The sequence below is a fragment of the Eucyclogobius newberryi genome, unplaced genomic scaffold (assembly GCF_026437365.1).
Source record: "Eucyclogobius newberryi isolate DKJ021-1_F unplaced genomic scaffold, fEucNew1.0.hap1 SCAF_7, whole genome shotgun sequence".
Classification (NCBI taxonomy): Eukaryota; Metazoa; Chordata; class Actinopteri; order Gobiiformes; family Gobiidae; genus Eucyclogobius; species Eucyclogobius newberryi.
Genome location: NW_027316389.1, coordinates 30,878,810 through 30,902,135, shown reverse-complemented (window position 1 = coordinate 30,902,135; position 23,326 = coordinate 30,878,810). Strand labels below are relative to the sequence as shown.

The window sequence follows — 23,326 nt, the reverse complement described above, 5'->3', positions numbered from 1 at the left end:
CTTTTGTTCTTCCTTTGCACAAAGGAGGCCAGATTTTTAATCTCAATCTCAAAGCTATCCTGGAGAAGCTAATAAGTAACCAGGTGTGTGCTTTCTTAACCAAATATTCAGCTGCTACCAAAGTTATAAGGCCTTTTGATTCAGTAGATCGTGGTATTCTCTTGGGTCGTCTGTTTTTGGGTTTTATACAAATGCAAATGTTTGTAGATTACCTCACAAATAGAGATTACCTTTTTCCGATCTTAAAGGTTGAATGGACGATTTTTTTGGCCCAAATCTGAATCTTATTTCCTCGTGGCGTGGACTGCCGATTAGTCCGGCCACGTATCAATCATAAAACGCACCTACCGCTCACCTGCAGCCGCGTGCGGTTTGTCGTTTCCGCGTGTCTAGGCGCATTGATCTATTATAATATAGTTCCCTCAGTGTACGGGACAAAATGAAGATGGAGAAAGACAGTTCGAGCTGACTCAGAGGAGACGGAAAGCTACGGGAGACGAGAGATGCGATGTGATCCGTTGCGCTGATAAACAAACGCACGTGTGTGTGTTGTATCAGTCCACACGGGGGAGTGGCATGCGCACTTCCGCCTGCGTTCTCAAATCGCCAAAAAATCGTCCATTGCGCCTTTTAATAAAAGTGTACCTCAAGGGTTTGTCCTTGGACCACTTTATTTAACACTTGTATGCAGCTGATTCTGTATGATAGGGCGCTTTCTGCTGCAGTAATTCAAAAAGATTCAAGAGAATTTTCACTCTGTCAAACTAAATTGTGTTGATTTAAAATGGTTGAATTAAAGTTAAACTGAATGCATGCTGTTCTCTACTACAAATATTTGGATCGATGATTGACCTTTAAAAAAAATAAAAACAGACAAAACATGCAATAAAAATGTAACGGTCAACTCACCGTGTGCATTATACTGTAAAGTGGGATGGCAAGGATTAGATGCAAAAAGAGAACAGCGCTGCCTTATGTTTGTTTGTAAGGCTCCTGTTGGCATTTTACCAGATTATTTATTAAGTTTGCGGAACATCAGATCAGGTATTCACTGCTTGAGATCTCAGAACATTCTTATTTTACAGTCACTGCGTCAACAAAGAGACAGGAAAAAGGCCTTCAGCACCTTTGCTCCAAAGCACAGCCTATTTAAATGAAATTTAAAGCACTGATGAAGGACTATCCACATGCCCATGCTCTTGTTTCACACGATTAGATGGGGAAGGACAATAACATTGCTTATAGTGGAGCTGGTGGGGATCACTCCGTTATTGAAAAAATAATTTAGCACACGTTTTCTGGCTAAGCTTCTGGTGTCAGCTGCCCATGTGTCATTCCCAGTTTGTCCTCAATGCGTCAGATGTGCTTTTTCACTTGTGTTCAAATTGAAATGGCGCAATTATTCTACAGTGAATAGTTGGTTATTTTGAAACTTTTCTGCAGCTTTGGTTGGAATTGTGGGACTTGCTATAGATATTTCTTGCAATAGCAGCAAATATCGGCAATAATGCAATGCATAGCAATATCTCCACTTTGGGCATATCGACTTTGGCCTTAACACTCCAGCATTTGCAGATATATTGTTTTGTCCACAACACAGGACTGAAGGAAATACATAAAGCTTAGCTGAATTGTTGAATGTCTGCCACTAAATGTTTTCCCCAAAAGATGCAGTGTGTTGCCGAATCATACAGTATTTGCTTTTTATGCTGTTGCTCATTTATACAACAGTTTCTTTATAGATCTACAATTGCACACTACTTGAGCGCGCGGGGCGTCTGAGCGCGCGGGGCGTCTGCGCGCGCGGGGCGTCTGCGCGCGCGGGGCGGGGTGTCTGCAATTTCTGTTGAATTGACAAGCAAGACTAAGACGTGACTAAACAAGGGTCCCAAACCAGGGCCCAATATCATTATCGGGATACTCCAAGAAAGTATATTACATTTTGTTAATATTGCCCACCCTTATGTATAATTATAACAAATGTAAAATCATTTCAGAATACAATTACAATATTGGCAAAGATGGAGTTCGTCAGTTTGCGGAGTTTGAACTTGATATTTGTTTGTTAATGAGTAATGCTTCTTTAATTAAACATTGTGCTGAACATGTTGGACAGGAAGTGCACCGCTGTCTTTCTGATCCTTTCTGGTGCCTCCACATTCCAGGTTCATTTCACAGGAGTTTCCTCTTGGCAGGACATGAGACAGTATTTGTTTTATAATTACACATGCAGCTAACAGAAGCACTGCAGACCGCTTTGGCCTGCTGTGTGGGTGGTGTGGTCCGGGACACATTTTGGAGAAGCCACTTTTATTTATTTCTGTTTCGCTCCAGTTGTCCAGCTCTGAGTCAGCTCTGTGCTGTTTAAACATCTGTCTCTTTTGTCAGCGCAGGGTTCTCGTGGTACAGCCAGGCAGGGGCGAGTTAGTAGCACACTGTGGAAATGAGTGGAAATGTTTTATGATTTTGTGTGCTGCCCTATGTCACGCTTGCAAAAGGGGTTTAGTACATACAGTATCATAGTACGTTGATGATGTGGTTATAAAGGATTTTAAAGGGGGCGTGTCATTGAAGTGGTACTAAACACGAATGCATTTCAAATGGTAGAGTGAGGGGCGGGGGCTTGACACTGAAGGAGCAGTGTGATTGGTCTAACAGGTATCCAGACTTCAAACTCCGCCCCTGCAGCAGGTGTTGTAATCAGAAACACCTGCTTTAATCAGGGCAGTGTGCTGGACATGGCAGTGGCCACTGGAGGCAGCACACACTCCCTTTGACCAGAAAACTGCAAATTTACTTAGTTTGCCCTAAAATGGCAAAAAGATGCTATTAAAACGCCATGTGCACAGTTTAGTATCAAAACGTTTATTTAACTTTTGCATTGTATGTTCAGTTGTGGGCAGATTGAGTTCAGAAGTTCAAGTTCAACCGTGTACTTTCACAGTACAGCTAACAAATATTAGCATGCTAACAGCGCACTTCCTGTTGAATGGAACACGTTTTGTACATCCCCTAATCAACTGACTAACTGAAAATGAATGCATTGTGCTCAGGTGCTCTCACACTTGTGCCCACTGGTGGCCAAAACAATAAAAATAATTTCATTATAATTTATAATGAAGGTTTATTATGTTATATTATACTATCCTGATTTAGAGGTGCCTGCTATAATAAGGTTCTGCATGCCTTAATTCTGTTTATACTGACCAAACCGCTACAAGGTGTGAATAGAGCATTTTTTGCATGACAATGAGCTGAATGATCGGATTCTTGTTGTGTAGTATTTTTAAAATAACTTATTATAATTACCAAAATAACTAACTCTCTGGGACACCCAATAGTGCACCAAATGATGGAAATGTGGTTCATTATTCAATTTGGTTATATTAATGTTTCTGGAGATGACCCCACCCCTTGACCACCCTCTTTCAAAACTTTGGAAGCACCACTGCCTAAAGTTTGGGTTCTTTGTTTCAAAGAAGAAGACAAAATCAACTTTTTTCATACTATAATATTTATGAGTGTGCCGTGTGCATGTGCGCGCAGTGTGCATGTGCGCGCAGTGTGCATGTGCGCGCAGTGTGCATGTGCGCGCAGTGTGCATGTGCGCGCAGTGTGCATGTGCGCGCAGTGTGCATGTGCGCGCAGTGTGCATGTGCGCGCAGTGTGTGCATGTGCGCGCAGTGTGCATGTGCGCGCAGTGTGTGCATGTGCGCGCAGTGTGCGCATGTGCGCGCAGTGTGCATGTGCGCGCAGTGTGCATGTGCGCGCAGTGTGTGCATGTGCGCGCAGTGTGTGCATGTGCGCGCAGTGTGTGCATGTGCGCGCAGTGTGTGCATGTGCGCGCAGTGTGTGCATGTGCGCGCAGTGTGCGCATGTGCGCGCAGTGTGCGCGCCGTGTGCATGTGTGCCGTGTGCATGTGTGCCGTGTGCATGTGTGCCGTGTGCATGTGTGCCCTGTGCATGTGTGCGCCGTGTGCATGTGCGCGCCGTGTGCATGTGCGCGCCGCGTGCATGTGCGCGCCGTGTGCATGTGCGCCGTGTGCATGTGCGCCGTGTGCATGTGCGCCGTGTGCATGTGCGCCGTGTGCATGTGCGCCGTGTGCATGTGCGCCGTGTGCATGTGCGCCGTGTGCATGTGCGCCGTGTGCATGTGCGCCGTGTGCATGTGCGCGCAGTGTGCATGTGCGCAGTGTGTGCGCGCCCAGTGTATGTGCAGAGTGCATGTGCGCCCAGTGTGTGCGCAGTGTGTGCGCGCAGTGTGCATGTGTGCGCAGTGTGCATGTGCGCGCAGTGTGCATGTGCGCAGTGTGCATGTGCGCAGTGTGCATGTGCGCGCAGTGTGTGCGCGCGCGCCCAGTGTATGTGCAGAGTGCATGTGCGCAGTGTGTGTGCACCCAGTGTGTGTGCAGAGTGCGTGTGCGCAGAGTGCGTGTGCGCAGAGTGCGTGTGCGCAGTGTATGTGCAGAGTGCATGTGCGCCCAGTGTGTGCGCAGTGTGTGTGCGCAGTGTGTGCGCGCAGTGTGTGCGCGCAGTGTGCATGTGTGCGCAGTGTGCATGTGCAGAGTGCATGTGCGCCCAGTGTGTGTGCGCAGTGTGCATGTGCGCAGTGTGCATGTGCGCAGTGTGCATGTGCGCAGTGTGCATGTGCGCGCAGTGTGTGCGCAGTGTGTGCGCGCGCCCAGTGTATGTGCAGAGTGCATGTGCGCAGTGTGTGTGCACCCAGTGTGTGTGCCGAGTGCGTGTGCGCAGAGTGCGTGTGCGCAGAGTGCGTGTGCGCAGAGTGCGTGTGCGCAGAGTGCGTGTGCGCAGAGTGCGTGTGCGCAGAGTGCGTGTGCGCAGAGTGCGTGTGCGCAGTGCGCGCAGAGTGCGTGTGCGCAGTGCGCGCAGAGTGCGTGCGCGCAGAGCGCGCAGAGTGCGTGCGCGCGCAGAGTGCGTGCGCGCGCAGAGTGCGTGCGCGCGCAGAGTGCGTGCGCGCGCAGAGTGCGTGCGCGCGCAGAGTGCGTGCGCGCGCAGAGTGCGTGCGCGCGCAGAGTGCGTGCGCGCGCAGAGTGCGTGCGCGCGCAGAGTGCGTGCGCGCGCAGAGTGCGTGCGCGCGCAGAGAGTGCGTGCGCGCGCAGAGAGTGCGTGCGCGCGCAGAGCGCGTGCGCCCAGTGTGTGTGCGCCCAGTGTGTGTGCGCCCAGTGTGTGTGCGCAGTGTGCGTGTGCGCAGCAGTGTGTGGTGAACAATGGTGTCACATGTGTGTTAGATGGCTTGTAAATGGCCAGCTGAGTGGCTCTGTTCCTGCCATGTGGTCCACTGTAAGGCTCTCTTCTGCCATCTGTACTCCTGTTTTTCCGCAGACCGGCGCTGCTATTGCTCCCGTGGGGAGACTCCACACATTTGGGTTCATCTCTGTTTAAAATGCGCCACAGACTTCGGATGAGTCACTTCAGGTCAACTCAGCCCTGCAGGAAAGAGCCACACAATCCCTGTCCAAACTTTGGCGTCCTCCTCCTCATTGGCCAACTAAGCAAAGACTTAAAGATCCCATTCGATATGTGGGTCAGCCCGGTGCATTGTGGGAGGTGTGGACGTGTGTCTCCAGTTAGTGGTGCCACACGGGCCGTTGCTTCATTTTATGCCTACTTGTTTTTTGTTTTTTTCTTGACCAGTTGTAGTCTACTTTTAAAGCGGCTGATTTTCATTTTATAGAATATTTTTGAACCTTTTATACATTTATTGCCTACAAAATAAGAGGTTTAATACAGGAATGTCATCGATAATTGTGATTATTCAAGTCACAATCTACTTGTAAGAACTATGAAATGATGATTGTGACATTTTATAAAGAAATATCATAAAATAAATAAAAAGCAAACCTGGATGTAAAAACTAAGTGTATTGACTTAATCATTCAGAAAGTTCTATTTAATAAAACTGGTCACATACGAGGAATTGTAATCTATTAGACAATTAGAATTAATAATCGTAAATGATGAAGAGTACGGTAGTCTCAAGTGAAACTTTAACTCCCTTATCACTGGGCAGGACCTACTGACTACAGGACCTTTTTCTAAAAAGCAGAGTCCAGATGATACAACTAAATCTTTTCTACAATGGAACGCTCCTGGACGAATGAGGGATTACGCACACTTGTTTCAAATGTTATACTCTACACTTAAATTAGCGTACGGTTAAATAAATCACACAAAAACAACGGAACATTTAAGAACCATGGGCTAATTATCATCCCAGAATACAAACTTTCTCTAGTGAGTCAATCAAATGTAAATATGATTAAAATGAGCTGAATTGTGCTTTTTCCTTAAATGCGTTTTTTTCTCTTTCAGGAAACTGAGATTTCTACAGAATGCAACCATGTAAGTATCTTCACCACATTTCTAATCTACTACTGGTGTCAGAATAGTTCCAATATCTTTTAGTACCATTATTGATAAGTTGCGCTTCATTAAAGTCTGTATTGTGTGTGTGTGTGTGTGTGTTTTTTCCTGCAGTTGTTGTGGAACTACAAGCTGAACCTGACCACTGACCCCAAGTTTGAGTCTGTCGCAGTTGAAGTTTGCAAGGGCACGATCGCTGAGGTAAGTCGATTATTAACTAGTTCGACACCAAACAAAACGGCACAGTAGGTTTAACCAAATGGCATAAAAACTGTAGTAAGTATATACATAAAAATCAGTCAGTTGTGCGTTTCTTCATTTTATAAAAACTCTTTCCAAACTTTCAAGTGACTGGTCCATCCAAGATCTTTTATTCAGATGTACAATGATGAAAAATTAACCCTTTTATGGGTAATTGTAAAAAAAAAAAAACATTCTACTGTTTTCTAGCCAATTCAAAATATATCCAGGTTGTCATGCGTCTTGTCTTGTTGCTATGACAGACGTAGAGCTCAGTTTGTTATTTTAAAATAGGGCTGCAACAATGACACACAAAAAAACGATTTAAGTTGTATTTAGATCATGTAATAGTTTTAGATTATACAGACTAAAACGCAAACCCTTTTTTAAAATTATTAAATAAAGATGTCAAAGAGTAAACATGTTTTGATTTTCACTTATACACTTTATTCATAAGTCTTCATTTACCACATTTCCACCTTTTTCCCCAGAATTTACTATATACTTAGAGATTATTTTCATTACTTAGAGACATTTTTATTTCATTCATTTTTCCCTCTTTTCATACGCACTTGTCTGTTCAGATCAAAGAGTGCGCTGCGGAGGAGCTGGGGAAGGGCTACCTGGTTTCCTGCTTGGTGGATCACCGCGGCAACATCAGCGACTACCAGTGCAACCAGTACATCCACAAAATGACCAGCATCATCTTCAGCGACTTCCGGCTGATCTGCGGCTTCATGGACAAATGCCACGACGACATCAACGCCCTGCACTGCGGCTCCATCAGCACCGGAGACAAGGTGAGCGCCACGATAACGCCAACTATGGGCCTTACACGGGGCAAGTTCTGTCGTTTCTGGTGGAATGGCTGTTATAGTGTCTGGACCAAGCACTTCAAAGACAACCAGAATAATGAATGCGGTTTATTGTTGTTTCCTTTTGTGAAATTGACATGTGTGATAAAGTTAAACATCTAAAATGGGTTATCTTGAAATCAAGCAATCAATCCTAATTTAACCAATGCAAAAACTACCTCACTGATTGTCTCAGCACACCAAAAATGTCATTATTATCTGATTTCTTTGAGCGGTCACGTCTGTGCAGGTTTTTTACAAGGAAAATGAAGAAGGATAAGCTAATGTAACAAAGATGAAGATTCACAGTTATTTCAAGTTTTCATTGTACTTAGTTTTCCAAATCAAACATTCGCTCTAAAAACACACACATTGTCACCTGGTGTTTTTGTTTTATTAGATTTATTTTGTGCTGTAAACAACCTAACACAAAAATCAGATCTAATTAAGTGTCTACCGGTAGTTAAATGATTTTACTGGCTGTGTAAATGCATGCTGTAGATCCACTACTTTATTCATTCATTATTTAAAGAGTGAATGTATTTTCTATAATAGTTAATAAGTCTTGTTAGACGCATCAGGCTTAATTCAGTCATTCTCTGGGTTGGCGTGACATTTTGGAGATTGTCCGGCGACCCATTTTGCTCAGTAATGCCAGTCGCCATTTTTATGATGGGGCCAACTACCATGAAAAGTAATGAGCAACTTCACTAAACTCATCAAATTATCCAGGAAAATGAGCCCAAACGCCACACAACAGTAGAATAAACCACCAGAGTACTACAAAGCTGAAGACGAGTCACCTGGTCTCGCACTGGTCCATATTCCACTCTCCTGAAGTCAGATGCTCAGATTATACTTTATAGTCAAGCCTAGAACCATCATTTGTTGTTTTCATCTCTAGATGATTTGTCACGCTTTGGCAAAAAGTATAACTCCAGATGTTACATGGTGCGTTTATATTTATTTACACTCCACTGCGGCCTAATGTTTTCCCCTTTGCATGTAGTTGCCATGCCGACCATACTGTCACGCGAGTTCTGATACCCGGACAGCCGACCCCGAGAATGGTGTCTCTTGAATATAGATTAAAACGGTCGAAAGACATGCCGTATCGTCAGCATCATCGTAATCGTCGTACATGTCAACAGCGCTGCACTATGTTTAAGTTGAAATCGGATTTATTTCCAATGATGAATATTCAGCAGAACATTTCCTCCACGTTTACTCTTTCCTCATTACCCGAGCTGTCTCATTTGTGCCTCCAAACCGGTCACGCACGGCTTCATGTAACGCCTCCTGTAACACGCTCGCTCATTATAAAGCGCCCCCTCTGGCTATCGCGGAGAATTGCACCGGTCAATGATTCAGCCAAATCAAGCAGCTTCTGTTCAAATGTGGACAATCACTGACCGACAGCCTGCTTTTTTACACGTGACTAAAGAAATAATATGCGTATTTTAATAATCAAAACAGTGAAAATGTCTATTTGTGCACACAAGTTTCCTTTCTTTAAAAAAGCAACAAAATAATTCGGGAAATTATACCAAAAATGACTCGATGCAGCAGCCCACAATATCGACACTGTATCGCCAAATTTAGCATAACAATATATCACTAAGTCAACGTTTTAGCCCAACCCTAGTGGACATACTTTACATATTTGTGCTTTAACAAAAAGTACAGGGTAAAAATATATTTTTTGGTAACATGTCGGTCCTAATATTGATAGGGGCCGAGATGCTGGATATAATTTTAATTTATCATTATCAATCCAATATGGAGAAATGAACAGACTGGGAGAACGCCAATAGCTCCATTGTTTATTCACATAATCATCGAATGATAAAGCAGTTTAAGAATTTCACGATAATATCTGCATCGACTGAATACAAAATGTGTAAAATAATCATACAATCTCTCCGTCTAAATAATGCAGCGTAACACGACTGAGCACACTTATGGCCGTGTGTTTAAGCAGCGACGGCAGTCTTTCAGGCACCGAAGCTAATGGATGTGCTTTTGAATGTGTGTCCTTCTGCTGAGCCCATTAGACACGCATTTATAATAAGATATCACATCGGCACAAGAAGACCTCAGAGCCAACTATTTATTTGTAAGAGAAGAGTTTCATTATCAAGAATTGGTCACAGCGACATGTTCAGGGAGCTGGAGCCGCCGAAGTGCAGATTAGGCGGACCGTGTTGTGGCTAATTTTAACTTGGAGGCCATTGTCGGCCACACACACACGCGCACACGCATTCACACACATTCACACACACATTCACTCACACACACACACATTCACACACACACACATTCACACACACATTCACACACACACATTCACACACACATTCACTCACACACACACACGCGCACACGCATTCGCACACATTCACACACACATTCACTCACACACACACACATTCACACACACACACATTCACACACACATTCACACACACACATTCACACACACATTCACTCACACACACACACATTCACACACACACACATTCACACACACATTCACACACACACATTCACACACACACACATTCTCACACACACATTCTCACACACACATTCTCACACACACACACACACACACACACATTCACACATTCACACACATTCACACACATTCACACACATTCACACACATTCACACACATTCACACACATTCACACACACACACACTCACTCACACTCACTCACTCACTCACTCACTCACTCACTCACACTCACACTCACACTCACACACACACACACACACACACACACACACACACACACACACACACACACACACTCACACTCACACTCACACTCACACTCACACTCACACTCACACTCACACTCACACTCACACTCACACTCACACTCACACTCACACATTCACTCACTCACAATAAAGTGTGTTTTTGCGCCGCACATTTGCCTTTTCTGTGGATAAACCTGGTGCATGTGTGAATATTGTTTAGGCGTCCCAAGGTGCTTCCCCCACGGCCGCGTCTCAATTCTCTGCCCTCGCTTCCTTTCCTCGCCTCGTCTACTCTATTACTCGAGTGTTCAGCTGTCAATCAAATGCCCCCCCATAGTAAGTGGTGGAACAAAGCTCGGAGGAGGCAAGGGAAGGAAACCGCCCGCCGTCTCCTCCTGCCTCTCTCCTCACTGTGTCTCCTCCTGCCGCTCTCCTCTCTCCTCCTGCCTCGCTCCTCTCTCCTCACAGTGTCTCCTCCTACCACTCTCCTCTCTCCATCGTGTCTCCTGCCTCTCTCCTCACCGTGTCTCATCCTGCCTCTCTCCTCACCGTGTCTCATCCTGCCTCTCTCCTCACCGTGTCTCCTCCTGCCTCTCTCCTCACCGTGTCTCCTCCTGCCTCTCTCCTCTTGGTCTCCCCCTCTCCTCACCGTGTCTCCTCCTGCCTCTCTCCTCACCGTGTCTCCCCCTGCCTCTATCCTCTCTCCTCACCATGTCTCCTCCTGCCTCTCTCCTCACTGTGTCTCCCCCTGCCTCTCTCCTGTCCCCTCCTCCCTCTCTCTTCACCATGTCTCCTCCTGCCTCTCTCCTCTCTCCTCACCATGTCTCCTCCTGCCTCTCTCCTCACCGTGTCTCCTCCTGCCTCTCTCCTCACCGTGTCTCCCCCTGCCTCTCTCCTCACCGTGTCTCCTCCTGCCTCTCTCCTCACCGTGTCTCCTCCTGCCTCTCCTCATCGTGTCTCCTGCCTCTCTCCTCACCGTGTCTCCTCCTGCCTCTCTCCTCACCGTGTCTCCTCCTGCCTCTCTCCTCACCGTGTCTCCTCCTGCCTCTCCTCATCGTGTCTCCTGCCTCTCTCCTCACCGTGTCTCCCCCTGCCTCTCTCCTCACCATGTCTCCTCCTGCCTCTCCTCATCGTGTCTCCTGCCTCTCTCCTCACCGTGTCTCCTCCTGCCTCTCTCCTCACCGTGTCTCCTCCTGCCTCTCTCCTCACCGTGTCTCCTCCTGCCTCTCCTCATCGTGTCTCCTGCCTCTCTCCTCACCGTGTCTCCCCCTGCCTCTCTCCTCACCATGTCTCCTCCTGCCTCTCTCCTCACCGTGTCTCCCCCTGACTCTCTCCTCTCTCCTCACCGTGTCTCCCCCTGCCTCTCTCCTCTTTCCTCACTGTGTCTCCTCTTGCCTCTCTCTTCACCGTTTCTCCTCCTGCCTCTCTCCTCACCGTGTCTCCTCCTGCCTCTCTCCTCACCGTGTCTCCTCCTGCCTCTCCTCATCGTGTCTCCTGCCTCTCTCCTCACCGTGTCTCCCCCTGCCTCTCTCCTCACCATGTCTCCTCCTGCCTCTCTCCTCACCGTGTCTCCCCCTGACTCTCTCCTCTCTCCTCACCGTGTCTCCCCCTGCCTCTCTCCTCTTTCCTCACTGTGTCTCATCCTGCCTCTCTCTTCACCGTGTCTCCTCCTGCCTCTCTCCTCACCGTGTCTCCTTCTGCCTCTCTCCTCACCGTGTCTCCTCCTGCCTCTCTCCTCTCTCCTCACCGTGTCTCCTTCTGCCTCTCTCCTCACCGTGTCTCCTCCTGCCTCTCTCCTCACCGTGTCTCCTCCTGCCTCTCTCCTCACCGTGTCTCCTCCTGCCTCTCTCCTCACAGTGTCTCCCCCTGCCTCTCTCCTCACCGTGTCTCCTCCTGCCTCTCTCCTCTTTCCTCACCGTGTCTCCTCCTGCCTCTCTCCTCACCATATCTCCTCCTGCCTCTCTCCTCACCGTGTATCCCCCTGCCTCTCTCCTCACCGTGTCTCCCCCTGCCTCTCTCCTCACCGTGTCTCCTCCTGCCTCTCTCCTTACCGTGTCTCCCCCTGCCTCTCTCCTCTCTCCTCACCGTGTCTCCTCCTGCCTCTCTCCTCACCGTTTCTCGCCCTGCCTCTCTCCTCTCTCCTCACCGTGTCTCCTCCTGCCTCTCTCTTCACCGTGTCTCCTCCTGCCTCTCTCCTCACCGTGTCTCCTCCTGCCTCTCTCCTCACTGTGTCTCCTCTTGCCTCTCTCCTCTTTCCTCACTGTGTCTCCTCCTCTCTCTTTACTTAAATAGCATGTTACATAAAACAAAAACAATTGGCTTCTTTGATCCATGCTGTTAGATCATCAGATTAAATTGTCACTAACAACAAATAACATTAGTTATAATAATTAACAGGATATTCAGACTTTTACAGATGCCTTTTATAAAACTGAACTTTCAGCTTCAGTTGAAGATGTTTACTCCAGTCAAACAACCTATATAAACAGGAACAGTAGCAGTTTCTGGATGCAGACGTAACTATGGAGGAAGTACAGAAAGTAATTTGAACTCTACCAGTCGATAAATTGCCAGGGTGGTTCTTTAGGACGTACACAAAAGAACCGACACCTGCTCCAAGTATACAATGAGGCTCTGAACAGTAAGACCTCAATCTATGACTCGGGTTGCAATAACATGCATTCACAGTAGAAGCGTTCAAGTAGCCAGTAATCGATCGTAAACTTGTGCCATGATTTAAGCAAAAAACATGCAATAAAAATAACTTTAAAAAATGGCAAATTATAAAAAGCTACTTGGCAGGGTTTCATTGATCCAGCTTTTTCAGTTGTAAGTAAGAGACTGAAAGTAGATGACTGATCCAAATATTGTGATGGAATTATTGTATTACCACAAGTACCTGTTGTACAGTACTTTTAATAAAAGTTAAAACATGAGATTCTGGGCCAAAAATGACATGTAAATGCTCTGCTTGCATTACTTAATCACTCTTTTCCCAAAGCGATATCTGGTCATTTGAGTTCACCTGCTGGACTCCAGATGTCCTGCACTTTAACCATAACAATCACTCAAATTTCCACGTGCTGAAAGTCTTTTATTTTTATTTAGTAAAAAAAAAAAGAAGAAAAAAAAAGGTATCATTGCTACATATACATTCAATATTCACAATACACATGCAAACCTTGACTTGAGTAATGTGAAAAGTGTCACTAATAACCAAAAAACGACCATACTTTACTTTACTCTTTTGGTTTGTTGAATTTGTTTGAATAAAAAAAGAAAGGAAACCTCAGATCACAAGAGCGATGATTAATGGTAATGTCAGATTGCTGTGCCGTTCAATCAATAATGCTAATAATGACGGTGGAAAGGGGAGATGGAGTCAATAATAGTTGATGGTTTTTATGGTAATGAAAAACGATGCCAAACGGTGTGACCTCCTAAACGTCCGTCCCTCCCGTGTGCCGCAGGACGTCCACTCTCAGGGGGAGGTGATCGCGTGTCTGGAGAAGGGTCTGGTGAGGGAGGTGGAGGAGGCGCCCGGAGCACACGTCATAAAGGACGAGTGTAAGAAGGCCATCATGAGAGTGGCCGAGCTCTCGTCAGACGACTTCCACCTGGACAGATACTTGTACTTCTCCTGCCGGGACGACCGCGAGCGCTTCTGTGAGAACGTGAGTACAGCCGAGAAAGTGAAAAGTACTGGTTAAATGTTGTGTTTTTTTTTTTTTTTTTTAAATGCGTTGAACATTTTACCCTTTATGTTGTAAACAAATACATGATATTAGCACTTACGTATGGAAAATTCTATTGTCATTGATTGTACTGGCACTTACTTTTTTTTATCAGATTATTTGTTTTCTTCTTCTGAAAGACGGTAAAAGCAGATTTTTACTGTCTTAAAAAACGTGAAAGACAGAACTAATTTTAAACTGTTCACATCGGCCTACATGTATTGCGCACTTACCTAATGCAACTTGAGGCTCCTTATTATTCACCGCAATGAGTTTCAAAGAACTTTTCACAACTTGCAGTGGCCTGAATGAGTCACGGTAAAGCTAACAACAACATCTGGCATGCTAACAGTGCACATCTAGCTTCGTGGAGGAAAAAACGCTCTATAATTGGATGCAGACAGCACACAGGGGTCTGATAGTGACCCTAAGAGCGTCGTTTCCACTACATCTGTACTGGGGCCAAATGCATTTTTACTTTTTATTACATGAAGAAATTCAGGTACAGCCCCTTTTGAAATAATTCTATTTTTTGTATCTTTTTGCTTGATTTCTTCAGACACTGGCTGGAGAAGGACGAGTTTACAAATGCCTGTTTAATCACAAGTTTGAGGAGGCGATGACTGAGAGGGTAAGTCTTCCAGAGTATCTTAATTATAATCTAATTGCATCAATAACTTGTTTTATAATAATAAAGACATTTGGGACTATTTTTATGATGTACGTACCATGATCGCCTTAAAACACAATGAAACACAAAAGTCTAAATGTGCTGACAAATTTTCTCAAAAATATTAATATGTCTAATATCTTGCTCAAAAATGTTTTGGCAGTATATTATGATACCCAGGCCAACTGGACCTACAAAAATCTCATTCAAAACCCTCCAAATGAAAGCAAATTACTTTGGTTTTCTGCAAATAAAATGATAAATTAATTCTATTTAATTCATTTATAATATTAATAATAATAAAAATGATAAACTGCCCAAGTCATGTGTTCATTTGACATACCAGTATGATAAAAATATAAGAAAAAGGGGAAAATTTACTTTGTTGATTTTAAAATACTGACCCAAAAATGCTGCTGTAAATTAGATTTTTATTTTGTATTTATTTATTTTCAATTTGTCAAATTCCAAATGACCAAATCATAAATATTAAAGGTGGAAATGAGTATATCCACATTTTTAGCGCTTACACTTATCCTTGGCACGTCTGTGATCCTTAGTGTCGAGAGGCGCTCACCACTCGGCAGAAGCTGATTGCTCAGGACTACAAAGTGAGCTACTCCCTGGCCAAATCCTGCAAGTCGGACCTGAGGAAGTATCGCTGCAGCGTGGACACCAACATGCCCCGAGCCCGAGAGGCGCGCCTCTCCTACTTGCTGCTGTGCCTGGAGTCTGCCGTACACAGAGGTGAGCACCAGCTTTTATCTACAAGTTGAATGCCAATAATGTTGAGGCTAAAGTCTAGTTTTGGCTTCTACAAACATGCTCTGAAATGTGTGTCTCTAGTGTTAATTTAGATGTTAAAATATCTAAAATTTCTCAAATGTTAATGTCCTGAAAGCTTAAAATGTGATGGAATCTTGTAATTTAAACGTTTAAACGTAAACGTAACTTTTAAACGTTTAAAAGTTATTTCAGCAGTCTCTCATATTTGAATATTGGATTAGAGGTGGACAATATATCGAAATCTATAATATCCTAAGTGTTGTTTATAGTACACAATGCTTTAAATAAACAACAAACAATGCTAAAAAATGCTAGTTATGCCATAAATCTTCAAATAGGGGTTTAAGCGCATTTTTCTGCATTTGACAGACATTTCACTTTTGTCTGATAATTAAACCTTGTATGTTGTTAGCGGGATTGATTTTTGACCTGTATTGGATACAAAAATGTTTGCGATTAATTGGATCTATAATTGATTTTAAAAAGTATTATTCTGTCTGGGTTCGACAGCCGTAGTGGTTAGTGCTTCATACTGAACTGTCCAGTGATGGTGAGTTAATCTGACAGCAGAGACCGCTGTTGGTGCCCTGGCCGTACTCTGCTGGGCCGCTCGTTACACTTTGATTATTGCGTAAACACTGTATAAACTATTGGACCTGGCAGAATGTGTTTGCATTTTGTTTTCAAATTCTCGAGCCAGTTTGCCCAGAGTTATTGGCGGAAGGGTCAAATGTGGAGGATATATTCCCCTGGGGACAGTATGTTTTAACTTTACCACAGGCAGTACAGCGTTACATTTATATTGACTCAAAAATCAGAGGCTACATCCAGACACTTATTCTTACACAAGTCCTTTCTTGTATTTTAGTAATCATACGTTTTTGTCAGAATATGTTTTGCTAACAAGTTATATTTTGTGAGTAACTATTGCACTAACATTTCTATAAGATGTCCCATAATTATATTTGAATGGTTATTACAGTTAATGTCTTTATGAATATATTTTATCTTAAATTCTCTGTGACTGAAACTAAAAGAAGTGAACTGTATAAAATAATATTAATATAGGTCATTCATAAGGCTGAGCAAAATAATATGTCTGTTTGCCGTAACCCGACCGACCCAGTGTGAAACTCGCAGACAGAATTTTTTTTTATCAGCATTTTGTTGAAAAAAAACGTCATTCTATTTTTCAATTATTTCGCCGACTCACCGACCAGACTTCCCTAAACTACCGTGTTGAATATTTTTTATCACGCTTGTTATCCCATCTTTCATCCTTATAGCAAAGGTAACGAACTGCGCAACGCAAGTGCATCTGCATAGTCAGTCCCCCACATGCGTCTGAAACAAAACGGACCGCGAGTTAATGACGATAAATTGCCTTTAACAAGTTGGTTTGCCTCGGTCGGTGCCACTCAAGTGTCCATAGGACATGCCAGGCTCTGTTGGGGTGTTTTACGCAATGCATTCTGGGATTGACACACGCCCAGTAGCGTCATCACAACAAACATGGCGGCGCCCGTGTCCCCCGCATGTTCCCCCCGCTCGCCTTCGCTACCAAAATAAAGGATAACGGTGTACAAAAGGTCGATTGAAATGTCTTAAAATCGTGAGATTTAGTCTCCCGATCGGGTTGATCGAGACGTTTTCATCATTGACTGTTGAAGCCTGACCCCTGGTGGTCACTCCGACTCAAAAAATGGCAAAATTTGGATCTTTTTTTTTTTGCCTTCAAATAAAAAAAAAAAAGAATTTACCCACCGACCGACCCACTTGAAAAATGTTGACTCGTGTTGCAGCAAACAGACAATTTATTTGGAGCAGCCTAATCATAATAATAGGCTTCTCACCAGTTTGTGGCGCACAGGCCTAATAATAATAAAACTCATTGATGTGGCATTCAGTTTTACTCAAACAGCATTACAATCACTTAAATTTGCCTTGACCAAACCTGAAGCTACCCTGAGTTTATACTTCTGGTACTTATTTTGGAACTAACTGTATTCTTGTGTAAAACTTAACCACTTAGCCCATTAGTTTACCCAACTCCTAACTACCTAACTTCCATTCTATTATTATTTCTACAGCCAGTGTCAATTGTGTAGGTATGAATTCACTCCCTGCAGGCACTCCTCCTCACTTTTGACTTGTTTTATTGATTCTCGTGTGTATGTGTGTTCTGTGGATGCAGGTCGCGTGGTGAGCGGCGAGTGTCAGGGCGAGATGATGGACTACAGGAGGATGCTGATGGAGGATTTCTCCCTGAGCCCCGAGATCGTGCTCCACTGCCGCAGCGAGATCGAGGGCCAATGCTCCGGGCTGCACCGAAAAGGACGCACCCTGCACTGCCTAATGAGGGTGGGCCGCGGGGAGGGAGCCATAGACATCAACTGTCAGAAAGCTGTGAGTACTGGCAGTGAGAGCCGAGTCGCAGCAGTGTCAGTGTTTGGATGAGAAGTTGTTTATTTTGCACATCTCGGGGCCGTCGTGAGCATTGACCCTGGCCACGAGAAAACATGAGATAAGCGTTTGGTGATAATTTTAGGAACGGCAGCCAAAACAGAAGTAATGATAAGTGACGTTTCAACTGGCTCTGCTCCCTAGACGGGTTCACTTTAGAGCGCTTTGGGCCAGTTCTGTTGACAAGGGTCTGCTACAACACCCATATATAAACTTTTTCTTAATTAAAAAACCTAAATCGAACCTAAATTATACTTTTTCTTCATAAGGCCGGTCTCGGCACTTCACATAAAGACGTTTAGTAATTCTAAGTTTGTGGTGCTGTGGGATGTGGCTAAAACAAGAGTAAACAAGTTGCTATTTCCGGTTTATCATCTACTTTTTCTGCATTTATTTAACTTGTCTGCGCATCTACGCCATGTTTTCATGTCTCTAATAAGAGCATCGGGTTTGGATAATGCTAGATGCGTTCAGCACTGTAAGTATGATGTTTTTGATGCGAGTTCAGTGTGTCGATAAACAGGAAACGGCCGATGCTAACGCTAGCACTAGCTCTATTTGGTCATCTCTAGCTTCTTGGAGTCAAAACTTGGCCAGACAATTGTCGAAGCCTCTCACGGCCCACTTTCGATCGACTGAATGGGCCGGTACGGTTCTCTTACGGCAGTGGAGACGCTTTTGGACCATACCAACCCGCTCCAAAGTGAATCAGGCGAAACGTGGCTGTAATAGCTACATTCACACTGCATTAGGGCAGTGCAATTATACTTCTGTACAATTTACATTATTATTCTATTCAGATATAGAAATGTTGTAGTAAAAAAATACCATTATCTGCTCTCTGTTCAGAATTAAAAGTGGAATTGTGAAAGTGATTCTAAATGATCATTTCAGTTATCAGCCAACAAATCGTGGTTTATAATGTTTGCCACAATATAATACTACTACTACTACTACCACTAGTAGCATTTCAGCGCTTGGAAGCCATTGGGGATAAAAATCAGATCCAGGTCACATTTAGGTGTAAAAAATCAGCTTGGACCTGCAGTGTGATGGTAGCCGTCGACCTCACCTGTCAGAGTTGTGAGTCAGCGTTTTGGACAGTTTTAACCTTCGCTGTCAGGTGCAGCCAGGGGCAATCAATACTGTGGAAAAACTGAGCTTCAAGACCTAAAGGAAGGGCAGGAAAGTAAAAGCTACACCGACAGCATAGCAAAACAAATGCTTCGTTTGTTGCAGTATTTTAACCTCACCTGATTCTTTACTTTTTTACATAATCTACACTAAATGAGATGGCAGTGATTTTTTTATGTGAGGAGGCTCGGAAAAGGTTTATACCGTACATCGGGGAAGGTATTGTATTCCCTGTGCATTACGATACATTTATATATGATTATAATACATGCTTTATAATGGAAGAAGCTGCAACTACTATTTTTCCCAAATAATGGACTAATCAATAATCGTAGTGGTGGAAAGTAGTCAAATTTGTAGGTATCTGTACTTTACATTTTTCTGTCGATTCCTTACTTTTCACTAGATTTTGGAGTGGGATCTGTATTTTCTTCTCCACTACATTTTTAACGGCACTAAAAATCAAAAGTACTTTCTGTATGTTTTTTTTTTTTTGTTTTTTTTTTGTCCGTTTATGGTGGCCTTTGGTCTTGATTTAAATAAATAACATTTCTAGTAACACAGGAAATCAATTCTTCATCAAAATACCACATTTTACTCTTCAATAATTTTCAAATATCTGCTTGAAATATTTTCACTTTTTACATAATGGGCGTACTATATAGGATACTTTGATTTTTACTTCTCCCGTGTCTGTATTTCTACTTGAGTACCAATGTAGTACTTCTTCCACAGAGCAACCGTTATTTCTTATGTACATTGAGACACTACACATGGTGAATATAGACTTCTGAAGGGAGAATATAAAGTGTATTATTGATGAAAATAAATGGTTTATTCTTTTATTGACTCACTCGTATAATCCAAATAATGATTATAATTATAAAAAATGCCTAGTATTTTTCACTATATTCAATTAATCGCTGCAGCCATAGGAATATGTTTTAAGTTATCTGTAGATCTGCTGTCTGCTTTCCCCCTCGCACACATCCTAATCAATGAAAATAAAAACTCTGATAATTATACTCTATATCGCCCACCCAAAGTTTCTTACAGAAGTCTGATGTAAAGCGATACTTGGCCTGATTTGCTTGGCAGTCAGCAGTTGTACGGCGCAGACAACAGCTCCTCTCACAGATGGTGTTACTCTGAACCATCTGGAGAGCTGTTACTGCAGGCGCGTTCAAAGACCAGGTGACATGAGAGGAGCCCATGCTTTCTGTCCTAACTCCACTTCAGGTTTCTCTGGCAAAAAGCTCTAAACTTTGACTTGTATTTGAATTCTCGTTGGTCTTTCCTCTAAAATGCCACTAGCTTTATTAAATCAAGTTAATATGACATAAACAGCCTGATAAAATGCATTTAAAAGGTATTTATTCGAGTTAAAATGTTTTTAAAATAGCCTCTTTGCTTTGACTTTTTTTTTTTTTTTTAGTTCTTCCAATTACGGTATATACGATTGTGAATTAAACAAATAATCTTGATGTTCCTACCCAATAACTTGCCACCAATTGAGGTTAATTTTGGAACATTTTAATTGGGTTATCTGGCACTTTTTCTATGTGGTTTTAATGCCTTTAGTTTGCTGGTGTTTCTCAATAATTGCTTGTGTAAAGTTTTAAACAAGTCTTTAAGGAGCTAATATTTGCTGTGTACCCTAAAGCAGTCAGTTTTTTGGCGATGTCTTCACGTCTTTCTGCCTCCACAGCTCCAGACCCTGATCCAGGAAGCCGACCCGGGAGCCGACTACAGGATCGACCGAGCTCTGAACGAGGCGTGCGAGTCCGTCATCCAGACCGCCTGCAAACACATCCGCAACGGAGACCCCATGTGAGCCCCCCGCCCTCCCCGTCCTAACGCTGTTTACACTGCGGAGCTCAGAGATGTGGATCTGTAATGTTTATGTCGTCGTTAGGATCCTGTCATGTCTAATGGAGCACCTCTACACCGAGAAGATGGTGGAGGATTGCGAGCGCAGGCTTCTCGAGCTGCAGTACTTCATCGCAAGAGACTGGAAGTATGTTGTGGGCAGATAAGACGCAATTTATTGTAATACAATTTTCTAACGTCTGGAGCGTGCAACTACTGATTGTTTTACAATGTGTTTTTGAGATGTTTTGTGATACTGTGAATAATGTAAAATAAAACTATTTGGGGTTTCAAAATTAGAGATTCATATTGATTGATGTATTTGTTCATGGTCGATGTAGATCTTGTAGTTTTTTAAATGTAGAGCAGCCGATGGCCAATACGCAACTTTGATATTTTGATCACGATTCTACAGAGCACAAAGTATATACATCAAGACAAACATTTTAGAAATATCCACAGGCCTAAAAGGGACTGCTCTTCTAATGGGCCGAAGGACACAAAGATGTTCCCTCTGGAAAAACGTACCTGGAGTAGTATTCAGGCTTGTTTGATCCTGTTTAGTAAGTTCTCTCCCGCTGAGACTCCTCATTTGCATATTTTGACCCTTTGTTGAAAACTTTATTATTATTATACATCATAGGTTGAACTCTGAGCTCTTCTGTGCTGTGTTTAGTTCATAAATCATTGCAAGACTCGTAATTAATGTGATTTGACGGCAGAAATGCTCAGAACAACTTTGTTCCTGCGTTGTGTTTTGTAATGCCCTTTGCAGCCAGATGGAGCTGTAAATCAATTCAGATTCAAACAGCCATCCTGCGGAGGAAACTCATTTTGACCACTTAGATCGATCACGGATATAAGCGGTCGAAATGTGTACAAATGTAAGTGGGCCGGTTTAGGGAGCCCTCAAACCCCAGATGCAGAACAATTCAACCATACATTAATCAATTTAAATTAAACTCTTGAGTAAACTAATGGAGAGGAAACACAGTTATAACATGCCTAAAAGCTCAGAGTTTGATTTTGTATCATAATCTCCTTTTATTGAGTAGTCACGTTCCAATCAACATCTAGCCCAGAACTACTAGGAAAGTACGAGTATTTTCTTGGCAATGCAATGGAAACAGGCCAACAAAATGACATCATCATTATCCCTGATGTCATGTTGTTACTGAGCTTTGATGTGTCACCAAAACACTCACTCACGACGCAAAGTAAATTCACCATTTGACCTTTTTCTGTGCGGCGCAGGCTGGACCCGATCCTGTACAAAAAATGCCAGGGCGACGCGTCCCGTCTCTGTCACACTCACGGCTGGAACGAGACCAGTGAGATGATGCCCCCAGGAGCCATCTTCTCCTGCCTGTACCGACACGCCTACCGCTCGGTGGAGCAGGGGCGCAGGGTGAGAGCAAACATCACGGGGCACACGGATATTTGCACTTCATTCAAATAGTTCCTTGCCTAATGTGATTCTAGTAGTCTTTTTTTTCTCCCTTCATTTGTTCATCTTGTATTACTGCAGTGAGCTTCAAGACAGATGGTCATTTGCATTTCCTCATGTCGCCTCTTTTTTCTTTTACTCATTCACAAAGCCTCATCTACTCCGTACAATTACTGCTTTCTAGACTTCAGGCACACATAAAATGCACATTGCGGGGTTGTAAATTTGAATTGTATATCCCAATTCAAATAATCACACCCATTTGTAGATTAAATGTATATTTCAAGCAAATCCAGGCCAAAAGTCAAATTGGCATTTTTAACTTAAATGTATTGCAATTTAAAAATGACAATGTGCTGTTTTGTTAGATAAAGTCAAGTTAAAATGTACATCAAACAACATAAAGGCTTTCAAACTGTTATATTTTTAAATTAATTTAGTTTAAAAAAAAAATCTGTTTATTGCATTACAAGACAAAATGCAGATACCAAACAATTCATCACCAATATTTATAAATGACTCCAGAAAAAGTAAACACATGTAAAATCCACTGTTGTAAGCGGTGGATGGTGAAGATTAAAAGTGCCTTATCTAAGCTGCTCTTTGACCTGGTCCTGTTGTTTATCAGCCCAGTGGAGAGGCAGAGGAGCACCAGCGCCGGTTTGTAAGTACACGCCACGCCTCACGATGGAGGTGATAATGACCAGAATGGGACACAATGACGGCACGCACCAGATTCTCACTGTGATTGGTTGAATGCCAACGCTGATTCTAAGAGTAATTCCCAGAAAGAAGTTATGGAAAAATCATGCATCGGGAGTTAATCCAGTGGTTCGCAACCTTTGTCAGTCGCGACCCCCATAACCACAAGCTCCCCCCATATCCACAAGCTCCCCCCATATCCACAAGCTCCCCCCATATCCACAAGCTCCCCCCATATCCACAAGCTCCCCCCATATCCACAAGCTCCCCCCATA

At 43.6% G+C, this 23,326-nt stretch overlaps 1 protein-coding gene across 1 annotated transcript in view; it reads left to right on the top strand.

The window, feature by feature from the left end:
* The window catches only part of glg1a (golgi glycoprotein 1a), a 62,014-nt gene that overhangs the window by 19,994 nt on the left and 18,694 nt on the right, over positions 1-23,326 (top strand). Inside the window, exons 2-11 of the mRNA XM_072434701.1 lie at positions 6,334-6,363; positions 6,499-6,585; positions 7,209-7,424; positions 13,717-13,920; positions 14,540-14,611; positions 15,211-15,397; positions 17,631-17,842; positions 20,742-20,863; positions 20,949-21,050; positions 22,157-22,310. Of these exons, the coding sequence (XP_072290802.1) occupies positions 6,334-6,363; positions 6,499-6,585; positions 7,209-7,424; positions 13,717-13,920; positions 14,540-14,611; positions 15,211-15,397; positions 17,631-17,842; positions 20,742-20,863; positions 20,949-21,050; positions 22,157-22,310 (1,386 nt within the window). The remainder of the gene's footprint in view (positions 1-6,333; positions 6,364-6,498; positions 6,586-7,208; positions 7,425-13,716; positions 13,921-14,539; positions 14,612-15,210; positions 15,398-17,630; positions 17,843-20,741; positions 20,864-20,948; positions 21,051-22,156; positions 22,311-23,326) is intronic.